The sequence below is a fragment of the Dermacentor andersoni genome, chromosome 4 (assembly GCF_023375885.2).
Source record: "Dermacentor andersoni chromosome 4, qqDerAnde1_hic_scaffold, whole genome shotgun sequence".
Lineage (NCBI taxonomy): Eukaryota > Metazoa > Arthropoda > Arachnida > Ixodida > Ixodidae > Dermacentor > Dermacentor andersoni.
In genome coordinates, this window is record NC_092817.1 from 192,663,136 (window position 1) to 192,678,103 (window position 14,968).

General features: G+C 45.4%; 1 protein-coding gene across 3 annotated transcripts in view; it reads right to left on the bottom strand.

Moving 5' to 3' along the window:
* Positions 1 to 14,968, bottom strand: part of LOC126530563 (probable D-lactate dehydrogenase, mitochondrial) — an 87,416-nt gene that overhangs the window by 14,648 nt on the left and 57,800 nt on the right. For all 3 annotated transcript variants that reach the window (XM_050177827.3, XM_072288001.1, XM_050177826.3), the window contains exons 5-6: positions 13,182 to 13,397; positions 9,282 to 9,628 (exon numbers count right to left, since the gene is read on the bottom strand). In XM_050177827.3, coding sequence (XP_050033784.1) covers positions 9,282 to 9,628; positions 13,182 to 13,397 — 563 coding nt within the window. The remainder of the gene's footprint in view (positions 1 to 9,281; positions 9,629 to 13,181; positions 13,398 to 14,968) is intronic.

A 14,968-nucleotide genomic window follows, 5' to 3' on the forward strand; every position in this document is an offset into this window, starting at 1 on the left:
TGTGTGTAATTAAACTTGCAGGGGGCGCTTTGCATACGCTTGTTGTTTTGGACATGACTGTGCATTTGCTAATATGAGTTGGCGTTTCAGAGTTATGTCATATGAACAGCTAAAGCACCCTTCCTCTTGGGGGTCACAAGCGTGATGTGTGCATCTTGCTACTGCATAGCACTTAAAACTGTTTATCGCTTTAATATTTTTTAGTAGAGAAATAAAGTATCGAAATAAAATGTTGCTTTAATTCCATGTTACCAGTCGTCTGTCGTACACATAACAGAGAGTTGGTCTAATAAACTAATAACTGCGATCTAACTGCAGCTTTTACATGCCTTCAAGAATGTAAAATGCTAGATTTCAAACTGCAGCAGTAGCCGAGTCTATCAAAAAATGAACTCCACGGCGCACCTCATAAATGAAAATAAGTTCATGCCTTTTACAAGCTTAGATGCAGGCCAGAGTGAACTTTCTTGTTATTATTGAAATGTGGGTAAGATTACCATAACAAGCCTTGTTACTCTTCCTTATAGGCACATCAGGGGCGTAGCCAGGGGGGGGGGGCTTATGGGGCTCCAGCCCCCCCCCCCCCCCCCCCCCCCGAAATTTTTTCGAGCTGTGATGCACCGCCAACCAAAACAACCCACGGCGCCGGAAATCATTCTGGATTTTCTCTAGAATGTATTTTTCACGCCCGAAAAAACATTTCGGCGCGAAGATTGTGAACTCGGGCTGGAGTTCGTGGCGACGCCCATGCACCTGGAGTCACATAACGCAAAGATCCCCATCCGAGCACAAAGCTTCAAGGGTGCTTTGATGGCGAGCGGGCCTGCCGCGGCATCTCGCAGAGGCCGCAGAAACTACGGAGCGCATGGTTTTCAGTTAAGAAACTTTAGAGGTATAAAGGTCACATAATGTTTTGATACGAAAGGTGCATTGACATTTCCAAGGTCGTGCTTTACATTTTCAATTCCGGATCTTTTTGGTGTAATGTTCTTAGTAACATTTGATACCAAAGCTGCATTTACTTTCTAAAGTCGTACATCGGACCATACAATGAAACAAGCCAAATCAATACACTATCAGACAAGTTGACAAAGCACGCAGCGAGACCCGATGACACGAAGCGTTGTGATGGTTCATATTGGCCATCATGTTACAGAAAACAATATGAACATCTTTTTCACCTGCGCCAAAGCATCCATGTCAAGACACTGAATCCATCAAAGGTAACTGCGTTCTTATTTATTTTTTCTACTTTGAATTTTATTCGAGAGGACTCATTGAGCCTCTCCAATTTTTTGTTCTCGCTACCCGCGGGCTACCAGAGCCAGCCAGAGGTCATGCGTTTTTCATGTGTTGCCCTGACAACCGCGCGGCGCACTGCGGTGCGCGTTCGTTTTTCTCTGGCCGAACGGATTTTTGCATCGGAGAGTTTTGGACGCTTTCTGGCTAGCAGACGAGAAAAAGAAGCAATGGTCGCTCGTCGTCACCATTGTGGGGACTCGACAGATTGCAACGCGTTCGCTTGAGGACATCACCATTGTTTCGATGTTATAGCAACGTCTACGGAAAGTCTTATCTCGCCAGTGTAGGATAACGAGCAGCATGCATATGGTTCTCTGTGGACCAAGCGTCTCACGTTTTCTTGGATATTCCTTAGGTAGCTACATTAGGTGCCCCAAGGAGGCATTCGATTGCGGCCAAGATGCTTTCCTTTGCGTTTCTTCATATCGGTGCATCCCCCCCCCACACACACACACAAAAAGACGTTGTTGCCGCGCAGCGACTTGCCGCATGCTGAAAGTTCGATTTTGTTACTACTTTTGCGAAAAGTAATGGGCCATGGGACTTTTCACTTGCCGGATACTCTACCTATATTGTTGCGATAGCAATTAGGTGGGCACTCAAGCCGCATTCCTGTCGTCGCAGTCATGTTCGGTATGAAGTCCAAGGGCGATAACATCGTCAGCGCGCGCCGCATGCTGTATGTGCGAGTGAAAGCGTATAGAGGGGGGATGGAGAGGGGAACCGACGATGGTGGGTCAGTCTTGTGTGCGCAACGGAGAAAAGCGGGAAGGAAGCGCGCCGCCTTCCGTCGCGCGCGATGCATCGGGGGAGTGGAGGAAGGGGGAGTGCGGGCCTTAGGATTCTGTGATCTGTGAATCTGTGATTGCGCAACATGTTTATTTGCCTTGTTTGACGCATTATACAGGGTGTTTGAGCTAACTTTAGCGAGAGTTTAAAAATATGCCGGTGCACTCTAAGACGACGCGACCAAATGCATGTTGCTGACTTTTGTATGCATTGCGTGCTATTTTTGTATTTTGTTTAATTAAATAATTAGTCAAGATTGATTAACTAACTTCTGAAGCAACGAAGCTAGAAAAAAAAGTCCAATTAGAAAGTTTAAGAGTGCTTTGCAAAGCGTCCGAATAAACAGTTTCTGTCTTTCTGTCTTTCTAAGTATTAGTGTTTTTCATCTCATTGCGGATTCCCGCGAAATACCAAAAAACACAACGTGACATGCCCGCTTGCTTGTCGTGATTGCACTGCTCCTAAGCTTTCCGCGCACAAACACTTAAAAAAACACTTAACAAGCGACAGAGCAACGACGAAAGCGTTGGCTGTTTGATTTAAGCTAGCAACCGTTATCTCCTGTGCTGTGTAAAGCGACTGATGGACGTGGTTGTAGTGGTAGGTGGTAATTCCAGACAGCGATAAACAGACTATCGTGCATCGGCCGCTAAAGCGCGAGCAATTTCATGATGTCTTTTTCAAACAAGGAAAAAGCAAACATGATCCTTGCCCTAGTAGCTGCAAGCAGACAGAGACGGCAGGCTGCAAGAATACTTCGAAGCTGGCACCCGGGTACGCGAGTGAGCCCGGTGACAATATTCAACGCCTACGAGTCGCTGAAGCAAACCGGCAGCTTCACAAGAAAGTGGCAAAGAGCTTGAGTCATAAATAATGAGGTTCGCTCCAACGTTTTGTCTTTCATGGCAGCTAATCCACACGCTAGCACGCGCACAGCTCGCTGTGTCCAACTGAACTGCCTGGATGATTCTGAAAACAGCCGGACTGCACCCTTATCACCTGCAGTTGCATCAATGCCTGGAGTCAAGGGATCTCCAAAAGAGACTCAACTTTGCGAATTGGATTTTGATTCAGGAGGAGCAGGATTCTGACTTTCTCACCAAGGTATCCGGACTGACGAGATGAACTTTTCCTGAAATTGCCAAGTAAATATCCACAACGCCCACTATACAAGTGAGCAAAATCCCCACTGGCTAGGAATATCCCGCCACCAATATCAGGGGTCTTTTAACGTTTGGTGCGGAATATATGACAGCACAGTCATTGGCCCAATGTTTTTAACAACACTCTGACCGGCAAGAGGCATGTCAGTTCCTTAAAGGGCAGGTTGAAGTCTTCTGCTGCAACATGCCACTAGCCCAGCTTGACGCCATGTGGTGTCAGCACGACAGAGCCAGTCAAGCACGACAGTCAAGCACGAGCAAGCCTTGATGTTACTTTCCCAGGGCAATGGATAGGGAGAAACGGGCCTGTGCTGTGGCCGGCAATGTCATCCGAACTCAGCCCTCTTGACTTTTTTTTCTGGGGCTATATTAAGGATCACGTATATATGACGGAAACGACGACTCCGGAAGCCTTACACGCGAAGATAATTGAAGTCTGCCACAGCATTTCACCGACGGTGCTCAAGGCAGCGACAGCAAACGTTCTCAGAAGGTCCCAGTGTTGTATCGCTGCAGAAGGTGACCTCTTCGAGCGAGCGCATGAAAAATAAACGTAAATTCAATGAAAGACTGCGTCTGGTCCTTAATGATACTCTTATTCCACTATTTTCAGCCTTCTGAAAACAGTTTTTATTTAGGGATGTTCAATTTGCTTACAGCTATCGCGAAATGACGGACCTGTTGCTTCCGGCAGCACAAGCGATAACCGCTGCGTCTGCTTATCGCTATAACGAACTTTTGCGAGGGAAGCACATTTCTGGCGTAGACGGCACAGCCGATGCCTACGTGGTTGCCTTGTCACGTTTAAGTGGTAGCGCGCCTATGGCTGTTTGTGCGCGGAACGTTGGGGAGCAGTGCAATCACCACGCGCAAGCGGGCATGTCACTAGTTTTGTAGTACGCGGGCATCATCAGTAAGCTGAAATACACTAATACCTAATATATATATATATATATATATATATATATATATATATATATATATATATATAGAAAGACAGAAACTGTTTATTCGGACGCTTTTCAAACCCCTCTGCAATTTTCTAAATGGAATTTTTTTCCTAACTTCGGTACTTCAGAAGTTGGTTTATTAATCTTGACTAAAAATCTAATTAAGCAAAATACAAGATATAGCGTAACACACTACGTACAAAAGTGAGCAACATCCACTTGGTCGAGTCGTCTTAGAGTGCATCGGCATATTTTTAAACTGTGGCTAAAATTAGCTGAAACGCCCTGTATAAAGTGACTTTTGCTTAGATAAGTAGATTTATTGGTTACTTGTACGTATATTTAAATATCTTGTTGCTAGGTTTTGTGGATACATGAAGTGAACTTCGTTTCCAAAGACACTTTTTTTGCTTTTTATCAATTCTTATCTTGGCATTTGTGTATTCCATTGTACTTCGCATTTCTAATGTATATTTTGAAGAACTGCGGCTTTTTATATGTGATCTATGTTGCGACTACGATTTCGGTGCAATTACAATACGCAACCGGTGACAGCTGCTCCTGCGCAGTACATTGGAATGAAGGACAGCGTCACTGAGATTCTTCCCTGGCCGTCGCATATGTACAAAAATGCAAACAAGGCTTTCGAATGACAAAGTATCATTAACATATTTGTGCTCAACTTGTTCATTTCACGGCCTTTACATTTATCATATCAAGGCATGTACTGCTTTGCTGGTTTCGCACTGATATAGTTCTAAAGTTCGTGTGATATTCTCTTTCTTATTAAATAGACAAACAATATGGAAGCATTGATATCAGTTACCTTTAGTAGAATTTTTAGGACATACGAATATATTCTTTTATGAAAAAATACATATTTTACTTGTCTTGACAGTGCGTGGCGTTCAAGAATTTGTTTGTAGCATCTTTGGCAATTGCAATGCAGTTATTATTCATGTATTTGATCCCTCGACAAATTATGTGAGGAGGCTAAGTTCCACCGTGAGCTCCCCTCCCCCTGCCCCCCGAACGATATTTCTGGCTACGCCACTGATGCACATCCAGTCATAGCCACTGAACTGGAGCACCATATTTTCATGCCTACTGAGCATCATGTTTGCAGATATGATCTTCAAATTATGGCCTGAGCAGTGGCACAACCAGAGATGGTGCGGGGGGTACACTGGGCACGTGCTTAGGATGCGTCACAAGTGGTGTTTACGACCCACCAGACTAATGACAGATCTATGGCCTGTGACAATGACCAATATTCTATTTATTAGCAGGAGTATTTTAACATTGTGCCGAACGAGGATGAACGGTCGGTTATTTCGTTTTTGTTTAAATCTAATATTGAACTTAGTTTAGCAGTTGACTGTTGCAGTCATTTAGATGTTTCGCATGCATTTCATTAGGAAGACTAAGAGCTAAGACTTTCTTTTAGTGCCATGACCTTGACTGTCTTGATGTTGTTCTACACGATGTCCTCGTGTTGACTCTTGCACACGATATTTATCAGGCACTTGCTTTATATAACGCAAGAAGGCAGCTGCAAGGACACAAAGATGTCAAAGAGCCAGCCCAGCGCGACTTCACGTAGTGCAGAGGAGCGCGCTCCAAAGAATCGAAAGACATTGCCATGCAATTTGGACAAGAAAACTAGAATGTGGGTATATTGGGTGTACCATTTGACTAAATGTCAACAAAATCAAAATACAGTATGTCACACCAAGTTGAAAATTCTCACGTGCTCTAGGCAGTCATCTTAACATGGTATATATATGTAATGTCTCTGATGGGAAAGTCAAAATGAAGTATGCTCTCTGGAGACAAACACAAAGGAGCAAGTGTCATTGAAAAGTTAGAAATGTGTTTAAAAAAAACTGATTAGTTTTGTGAGAAGTGAATGCTTTTTGTCTTGCCTCTCAACAGATATACCCATGTGATCAAAAAATAGTGGTGCAATGAAATTGCATATTTGCTTAGTGACATGATACATACTTGCCATGAGCACGGTGCCTGTGTTCACTATAAGAAGCAGAAGCTCATGCTTGGGTAGGTGCTTACATACATTTAACACCTTTAATAGCTTACATTTAACACCACGTAAATGCAAGGGTGCAATTACAAACCACTGTGATTCTGCATTTTAAATGCTGACATGAAGCGGGCAGATTTTCATGGTTTCCTTATTATCTATCTTTTTACACCTAACTTTAGAATTATGGCTTCCTTTTAGGTTCCAGAAAGGGGAAGCATTGGGAAAAGAGAATGCAATGTTTAAGAAGTCATTATCATTTACGTGCATGCTCACGAAACCATTAGAATCGCTCGTGCCTCCCGAAGCGAAAGCAAGGATCAATCAGGGCCTTTAACTGTGTACACCGTGGTGCAAACCTTACATCTTAGAAGCTGGAGAGCCATTTGGAATTGAAAGTTATCTTAAAAATGTAAAATTGTGGTTTCTCCATCACACACCCCCTACACCTAATCTAGCTCTGGAATTCAGACCCACTACCGGGGTAGCCGAGTACCTAAGGCGCTAGAATACTAGGCTCGAAATTGCGGGCTAATCCCCGGCTCCGGAGATTGCAGTTTGAATGGAGGCACTCTGCGAAGACGCCCGTGTGCATCGTAGCGCACGTTAAAGATCCCCAGTTGGGCAAAATTCTCCGTAGACCACAGACAGTCTGTCTGTCTGTCTGTGGTTTCTCCAATCCACTTGCCAACCATGTATGCTAGTGGAGGTAGAGATGCATTCAATGAGAAGTACTAAGAGCATGTGAGTAGAACACTTGTTCATCAATCGGTGGATGTGAACATATAGCGTTAAGCAAAAACCCCTTAGTTCCATGGCTTCTGTAGACATAATTCTTCTGGACTTAAAGATAGAGTACACAGTGAGGCGATGTATTAATCTTCCTAGACACATACGTACTTGTTTTTGAGACAAATATTCTGCGAAGTGCAATAGTTTTTTTTTTTTTACTTTGGCGCATCTTAACCACTTCACCAGGAAAAACGCTTTGGTTTCAGGTAGTTGGTTCATTGGGCAAGTATATGGATAGTCGCGTGCAAGATCCACGTGCATGGAAGGGATATGTGAAACAGGATGGTGCCATTCTAAATTTTGGGTTTGCTGCTTTGTTTGTCTTTTTCGTGCGCTTCCTTGCCTGTACTTATGCTTATGTCGCCTTTGACGCGTCATATTCATCACATCTGATTTTTGGTTCACATCTGAAGCCATACTATACTTTAGTTAGATTGCATATTCAACGAGTCACAATAATTGATTATGTAATTATGCTAGCTGCTCGGAAGTATAGCATTCTTACCCTAATGGGAATGAAAAGCTACCATATATGACAAGAAATTTGACGTGCAAGATTTTAATACCAATGCTCCTTGCCGTTTTATGCTCATTTGCCACACACTACATAATATTGTAGATTAAATTTTATTTATTTGTGAGAAAGCGTAACGGATGAATCCCAACAGCACCAGGAAACTACTTTCGGGAGGAGGCTAACCGAATAGGAAATATAATACGCCTCTGTACCGGTTTGAGACCGGGCAGGATATTGCTGCAGAACCACAACAAGACACACTTAGAAACAATGGGGTGCAGCCCATACATGAATAACTTCATGTGAAATATACAAGCAAAGCTAGGTAGACCTGCGGTCTCCCATAAGACTATACAACACATTTCTAAATCCACTGTATTCTAAGTCAGGAACATCCATACGCTGTACAGGACGTTATCAAATGAGCTGCTCTCTTAGAATATACCACACAAAAAAAGTTTCTTGGACAATTTATCTACATTACCAACGCCATGCTTAGCAGCTCTACTGGTAACCTCTGCCGTATAAGTGCACGCATTTTGTGCCAGAAATTAATTTGCTGGCCAGTAATGTAGCGCATATTTCTCTTCGATCATAGTGTCAATACCTTGTGAGTTTGCACACGGTTGTTCAAGGTTTAACGTTGCATTGTACACTTTATTTTTAAGAAGGTGGAGCCAATTAAAAATAAAGGATATTTTTACACCGTAATACTGATGAAACTTGGAGAATATACTTATGTTTTATTACAAGATGTGTTTTACAGTTTATGGTCATCATTGTAATCTGATTTTATGTGTTTCTTAGTATGTGTCTCAAAGTATTATTCAGTTTGTCTTGTGACTGATCAATAAAGATTTTGACCTTTTAAGAGAGAAAATGTTTCATTTGAGTAACTCGGCGACTACAGGATACATCCCATTCACCAAGCATAAGTGCAGGAGCTGCTTATGAAGGAATCAAATATTCCCAACATGTAAGTATTGCGAATCCCTTCAAACGTGACCATGGATATACATCGCGCTTTCACTATTGGGAAGAGTACTAGCACTCTGTTCTGAAGTAGTACAAGCACTCAGTTCGGGAGAGTATAAACACTCGGCTTGGAGGAGTAGAAGTACTCGGTGTGGAGGCGTAGAAACACTCGGTCTGGGGGAGTACTATTACCCCTGTGGGGAGAGTATTAGCACTCTGCGGAAGTGTACTAGCACTCCCTTGCGGTGGAGTAACAAAACTCTGTCGGGAGTAGTCGGCCTATTTTCTCTCAAAGAGGGTCGAACTACTCTGGAAAAGAGAGTGAAATATGGGACAAGCAGATACTCCCTCCAAGAGAGTGCCCGGAACTCTCCTTGTTTTTAGTGTGTATATAGCCGGAACTGGTCTGACAATCCCAAGAATGCTATTCACATTAAAACACTCTTTGGAGTGTACTGTGGGATTGTGTTCACGCGGGCTAGCTGGTACATGACCTAAAGGAAGAAAAACGAGATCATAAAACACGCAGGACCGAAAGAAAACGCAACGGAGTGCTTATACAAACGAAGCCATCTTTTGTTGCTAAAACTTGGTATGTCTGATTGACTTCTGTGCCAAGTCTTGCGGATGTTTTTACCGAATAGGGAAGTCTTCCGTGCATGTTTCCCCTAGAGCGCGGGTAACGGTAACGAAAGAATCGAAAGAACTGATTGAGAAAGACAGTGCAGCCGTCGGCCGGATACGATACGCACCTGCTGGCCAGCTTGTGGGCCACCTCGAAGATGGTGGCCGTCTCCTGGGGGTCTTTAGGATCGAACAGCATCATGGTGTGGAAGTTGCCGTCGCCTACGTGACCCACCACGGTGGCCAAGATGCCGTGCTGCTGGATGTCCTCCATGGCGGCCGCCACCAGCGCCGGCAGCCGTGAAATGGGTACGCACACGTCGGTGACGTAGCAGCGCGTGTTTGGGCGCAGTGCGCATGTGGCGTAGAAGATGGCGTGCCGAGCCTTCCACAGCTTGCTGCGCTCCTCGGGCTCACGCGCAAACTGGAACTCTGAAGCGCCGTTTCCCTGTGCAATCTCGGTCACCATGTCCACCTGTCCAAGGCAAGGGCAGCCTCAGCACTTAGCCAATAAGGATGCACTTCACCCAGGCACTTCCTAAATCTACTATATATCACAGTTTTTTCGCTGTAAGGCTGAAGGAATGAATGCGATAGCAGCATGTTAGAATAAAACACGAAGTGTAAGACTCGTGGCTGTAGTAGTGGTATGAATTGAAGCAAACGTAAGCCCGCTAAATAAAAACGAGCTGTTGTGCTAGGAGTCCTGCGTTTGAATCCTGCCTTGGTGCCACTTCATTTACGCTTATTAATTATTGCCAACGTCTTTCTTAGCGATCTTACTACCAATTTTCTGTATCGGGTATGTTTCAAACCACTTTCCTGGGCCGATCCGGGAGTTAGTAAACAGCCGCGCCAATAAAATTAAGATATTTGAAGGTTTGGGCTCCGCTATTGTTTCGTAGTTTTAATATTTAGGTGTGAGAAGATTTAAGATAAAAGGCATGCACTGTCGGTGTCTTGTTTCATGACATTTGTTTCTGGGCTGATATTTTCAAAATTTCTAGGAATAATTTCGTCAAGAATGTAAGGCGAATTATAAGTAACATTATTGATAGAATGATGCGACCTTGTAACCCGCACATACGGCATGCCATATAATGTACACACACCTACACATACACGGAAGCGAACGGCTACGCCGACGGCAGACATTCGCTTGGAGTGTCCATGCAATTGCTATGGCAATAAAACCAGTTGTGGTCTACCGAAACAGACGAGGAAAAATTGCCGCAGAAACCATCCCACTATGAAAGCGGACGTTAACTGCACTAGCACTCAAGCAGCGCTTTGCACTGCCACCACCGAAAGGAGTCATGTGCGAGGCGTGTACTGCAGCCTATTTCGCGCTTCCCTCTGGACATGCTGCGCCCTCTAGAAGCCCCGCCGCGAAGTTCGCCGGTGGCGCATGTGCGAATGTATACTTAGACAAGATTGCCCATATATGTATGACGTGCATTCAATTCCGGCACCGGAGATATTCTAAAGGATTTCTTTGTCATTGAAAAGTGGTACATAACCAGTGACCCATGTTACTTGGACGGCTCGTTTTGAAGTCGGTTCTTTCCGCACAACACCGCAATGGTCTCTCATTAGACCACGGACTGCCCAGTAACGAAGTGTGCCATTTAAGAAGTTAGGTGCGGACAGACAGACAGTGAGACAGACAGAGACAGAGAGAGAGAAGATGAAGTTTCCAAAGAATGCTAATCGCACTTAAAAATGAACTAATCAAGGTAAACAGTTTGTTTATTTAACGAACTATTAAATAACTAATTAAATAAGCAAGCACGATGTCTAGCACGTACCGGCAAACGTGAACAGTTCTCACTGCACGAGCGCGGGCACTCGCTCTCGCAACGTGGGCGTCATGACGAGCGGCAGCAGCGGGGAGCGAATTCCCCTCAGTGTTGCCCCTCGCTTCAGCGCGAACGTGGTGCACGAGAACACAGCGCATACGAAGCCATCAGCACGAAGTCGCCTAGTCTTTGCACTTACCGTAGGGCCCGCATAGGGGTCGCGCACGGCTGTGTTCAGCCACGCCATGGGCAGAGTGGATGCGCACTTTAACGAGAATGATGATTAACCAGAAGGATAGGCAGAACCAAGGGGCTCGACTTTCGTTGGTCACAATCGTACGAAATGACAGACAACGAAGCCAGAGAAAACATCGGGGAAGTGCTATATTTATTGGGGAAATGCATAAATAATAAGATAAGGGAAATTGGAAGTGGACGAAGAGATAACTTGCTGCAGGTAGCGATCGAGTAGACATCTTCGCATCACGCGTGCGGTGTTCTGCCTGGTCAGCTTCTGCGACGCCATCCCTCCGGTCTTTTTTTTTTTGTGGCTCTTTGGGTAGAATATTAGGCCCGAAAGGGTTAGCCCGTGCCGCTCATGGCAAATGCTGCGGACCCAGAGTGCCCTTTTAACTGCAGGTGTCATGTGAGCACTGGAGCAGATCAGCTGGCTAATAAACCATCGTAAACTCTCTCAGGGCGTCGAGACTGCCAAATTCAAGGCCTTCGCTATGCAACGAGCGAGAAGAATTGAGGGAACGGGGTGGGGGGTCAGCTATTAGCTATTAGCTAGTCACGATGACACGAAATGACTGGCTATGAAGCCAGTCAGCGCTGCTTTATTGTGTGATTTCGTATGATTGGATTACAATTAGACTACCAGCGAGACCAGAACCAAAGTCGCGCTTCCTGTGCAGCTAAACTGATTCAGAACTGCACGCGCGATCACCGTAGATTATTAGTCAACGCGTCCACGACGCCAAACCGTCAAGCTCGAATTACATGTTTCACAGTAAACCCCGCGCGTCCCACTGTAAGCGGGCAAAGTTTGAGCGTTTTAGGCCTAGTAGAAAATTGGTGTATAACTTTGTTTATAACATTGTAACAGCGGTGGCCATGTCGTCGAACATTTGACTATAACTTAGTGCATATCGCAGTTGAACCATACTACAAACTAGCAATGCTGGCGGGTGAAGTGAAGAAACGAAGTGGATTCTGCGTTCTCAGAGTGCGTGGTGTACGCGTGGCTCTTGTTTTCGCATGTGCATGTCGGGCGGTCAGCCCCAGAGTTTCTGCAGAACTTCTTCATGGCTTGTGTTTTTGATCGCGCGAGCGAAATAAATGCGGGCACAGTGCGACGCCCTTGACGTGCCCTTCAGAACCAGGTAGTTTACAGTGAGGATAGTTCGATATTATTCCTCCGAGAGACCTCACGAAAAGTACGGAGTAGAACGTGGGATAAAAGGACCAGCAGGCTTCGGACTCTTCACTGTTCTGCTGCGAACACCTAGCGCCACACAGCTACACACGCCCAGTCCACGCCTTCTCGCCGAGTCTGGTTTCGACAGGAGCACTGGCTCAGCGGTGGCCATGCACTGTTTGACGCCACGCAAGACAAAATGGCAAGCACTTTCCATAGGTGACGCTTAGATGCAGCGATCTCCAATGCAAGCATCAGAACGGCAAGTTGGGCCAGTTGGTTGGCACTCATGGTAAGGTTTGCAACAGCGCACCCAAGACAAGGACAACAGAAGGAATAAAACGACTTGTCGTCGAAGCGCCGTGTCGTCGTTTTGTTCCTTCTGTTGTCCTTGTCTTGGGTGCGCTGTTACAAACCTTACCTTGAACTCCAATGCAAGTTTTGGGTTAAAGCGCGCGCCGAGGGCCTAGTCTTCTTTATATTCATATTGGACGTTTATACCTGAGGTATATGATGAACTGAGTATACTTGGACGAATGTCAGCCTGCCACAGACAACGTCGGATTTCGTTGAATGCATATTGGATTTCTTTGTACGTTTATTGGCTGGCTTTTTATGGTTGATTGTTTATGAGAACAATAAACTGATGTCTAAGTGCTAACTTTCCTCATCGGAATTGCCATTTTCTCGCAGGCTGACGTGTAAGTTTTCAGTACGGCACACAAGTATGTTGTGCGAGGGTGGAGAAGGGCGCAATATTTTCACGTTTCCTGGACCAGCAAAGTGGCTCGAAAGGTTCGTGCACCAACCTGTTCGCGAACGGCCTCGTCAGAGGAGCCGTGAAACTCTAGGAAGAGGGTGGGGGCCTCCTTGTACTCGGTCTTGCTGTACTTGTTGCAAGCCTTGATGGTGACCTCGTCGAGGAACTCGATGCGCGCCACGGGCACGTTGCACTGCAGGGTCTGCACCACGGCCTCGACGGCCGCAGTCGCCGTCGGGAAGGGACACGTGGCCGCCACGGTCACCTGCGGACCAACAGCGCGACACACTTGAAGTGGCACCAGGCGTGGTCCCGTAGCTGTTCCTAACCCCCCATGTGTGGGGGCACCGAGCGTTTGACTTCGCTATCTCGTTCTTCTGTTGATTGTTAAGCGAAAGGGGAAGAACCGGTATAGAAAAATTAATAAAAATTTGTGGGGTCTTGCGTGCAAAAAGGACGATTACGACGTAGGGGTCGGGGAGCTCAGTATACATTTCGGTCACCTGGGGATCTTTAACGTGCACACAAATCAAGTACGCGGGAATTTTCGCCCAAATCAAAATGCGGCCGCCATGCTCGGGATCGAACCAGCGACCTCGAATTCAGCAGCGCCACGCCGTGGCCACAAAGCTACCACAACGGGCAATCTTTGAAACAAGCTTGAAGGCAAATGAATTGTGCAATCTATTTTGCGCTGACACAACGTTACCACGCTGCCGTTACAAACAGCACGTGTGCCAATATATAAGATATAAAAAATGCATTCACCAGCTCTCACTCGAGGGAAGCCCAACCAATGTCTGAGGACGAGACGAATTGTAACCTTTATGGAACTACCTTCTACGCTTTCAGAGTGCATATACACAGCTTTCACTTTATGAAAAGTCCTTCGCAATATTTATTGGCCAAAGCGACGCAGCGCAATACGTCTCCATATGAGCAACACAGTAATGCCGACGCCTGCAGCAGTATACATTTCGTATATGGAAGCCGTTAACGCGAATACTGGCGTAATATTTATAGACGTATAATTTTTCTACTAGCAGGCCTGTTTACTTACTTGCCTACAATATGATTAAAATATTCTAATTGTGAAAAGATATTTATTTATTTATTTACTTATTTATTTACTTATTTATCCTATAACCAGTAAATGAAGAACGACGAGCTGAAGTAAAAAGTTAAAACATCCACAACGCACAAAGGAAGTGCGGAGATGGGTTTGCACAAGGCTCACCCTACGAGCGACGGTAAGGGAAGGGCCCGACGCCCCTCCACTCACCAACGCACAAAGGTGCTACGGCAGGGTTCGTCGACTCTCCGACTCGGCGTAGAGAAGGCTCCATAGTCAGACCGCCAAACAAACGTGGGTTTGTCTCACTGCGCTCACGGGCAAAGGCTCACCGCAAGACCGATCGAGTACGCGCGCCCGCTGCGCTAGGGCTAACCGGGAAGTGGTTCACCAAGCGCGAGAACGAGAAGCCGGGGCAGCAATGGTCCCATATAACCACCTCCTTGCGGGCCTGTGAGAATCTGCTGGCCAGGGTTGCCAAGTCTTCGAGAGAAAAAGTAGCCAGAAAATTCCGAAAAGTAGCCAAAAAGTAGCGAGGTGCGGCAAAATACGTAATTGGTTGCTAACAAAGTAGCCACGGTGCGACAAACCAACAATCTTCAATTTTTGACGCGAGAATAACGAAGAAAAAAAGCAAGAAAGAACTAGTTTCCTGCTTCATGATGGTAAACAAAATTACCAGAAGAAAACAAATGTTATCACATATTATTCTGTGATAATTTACCAAAATTACAATTACCAGCCGACGTTCCTTGATAACCTTA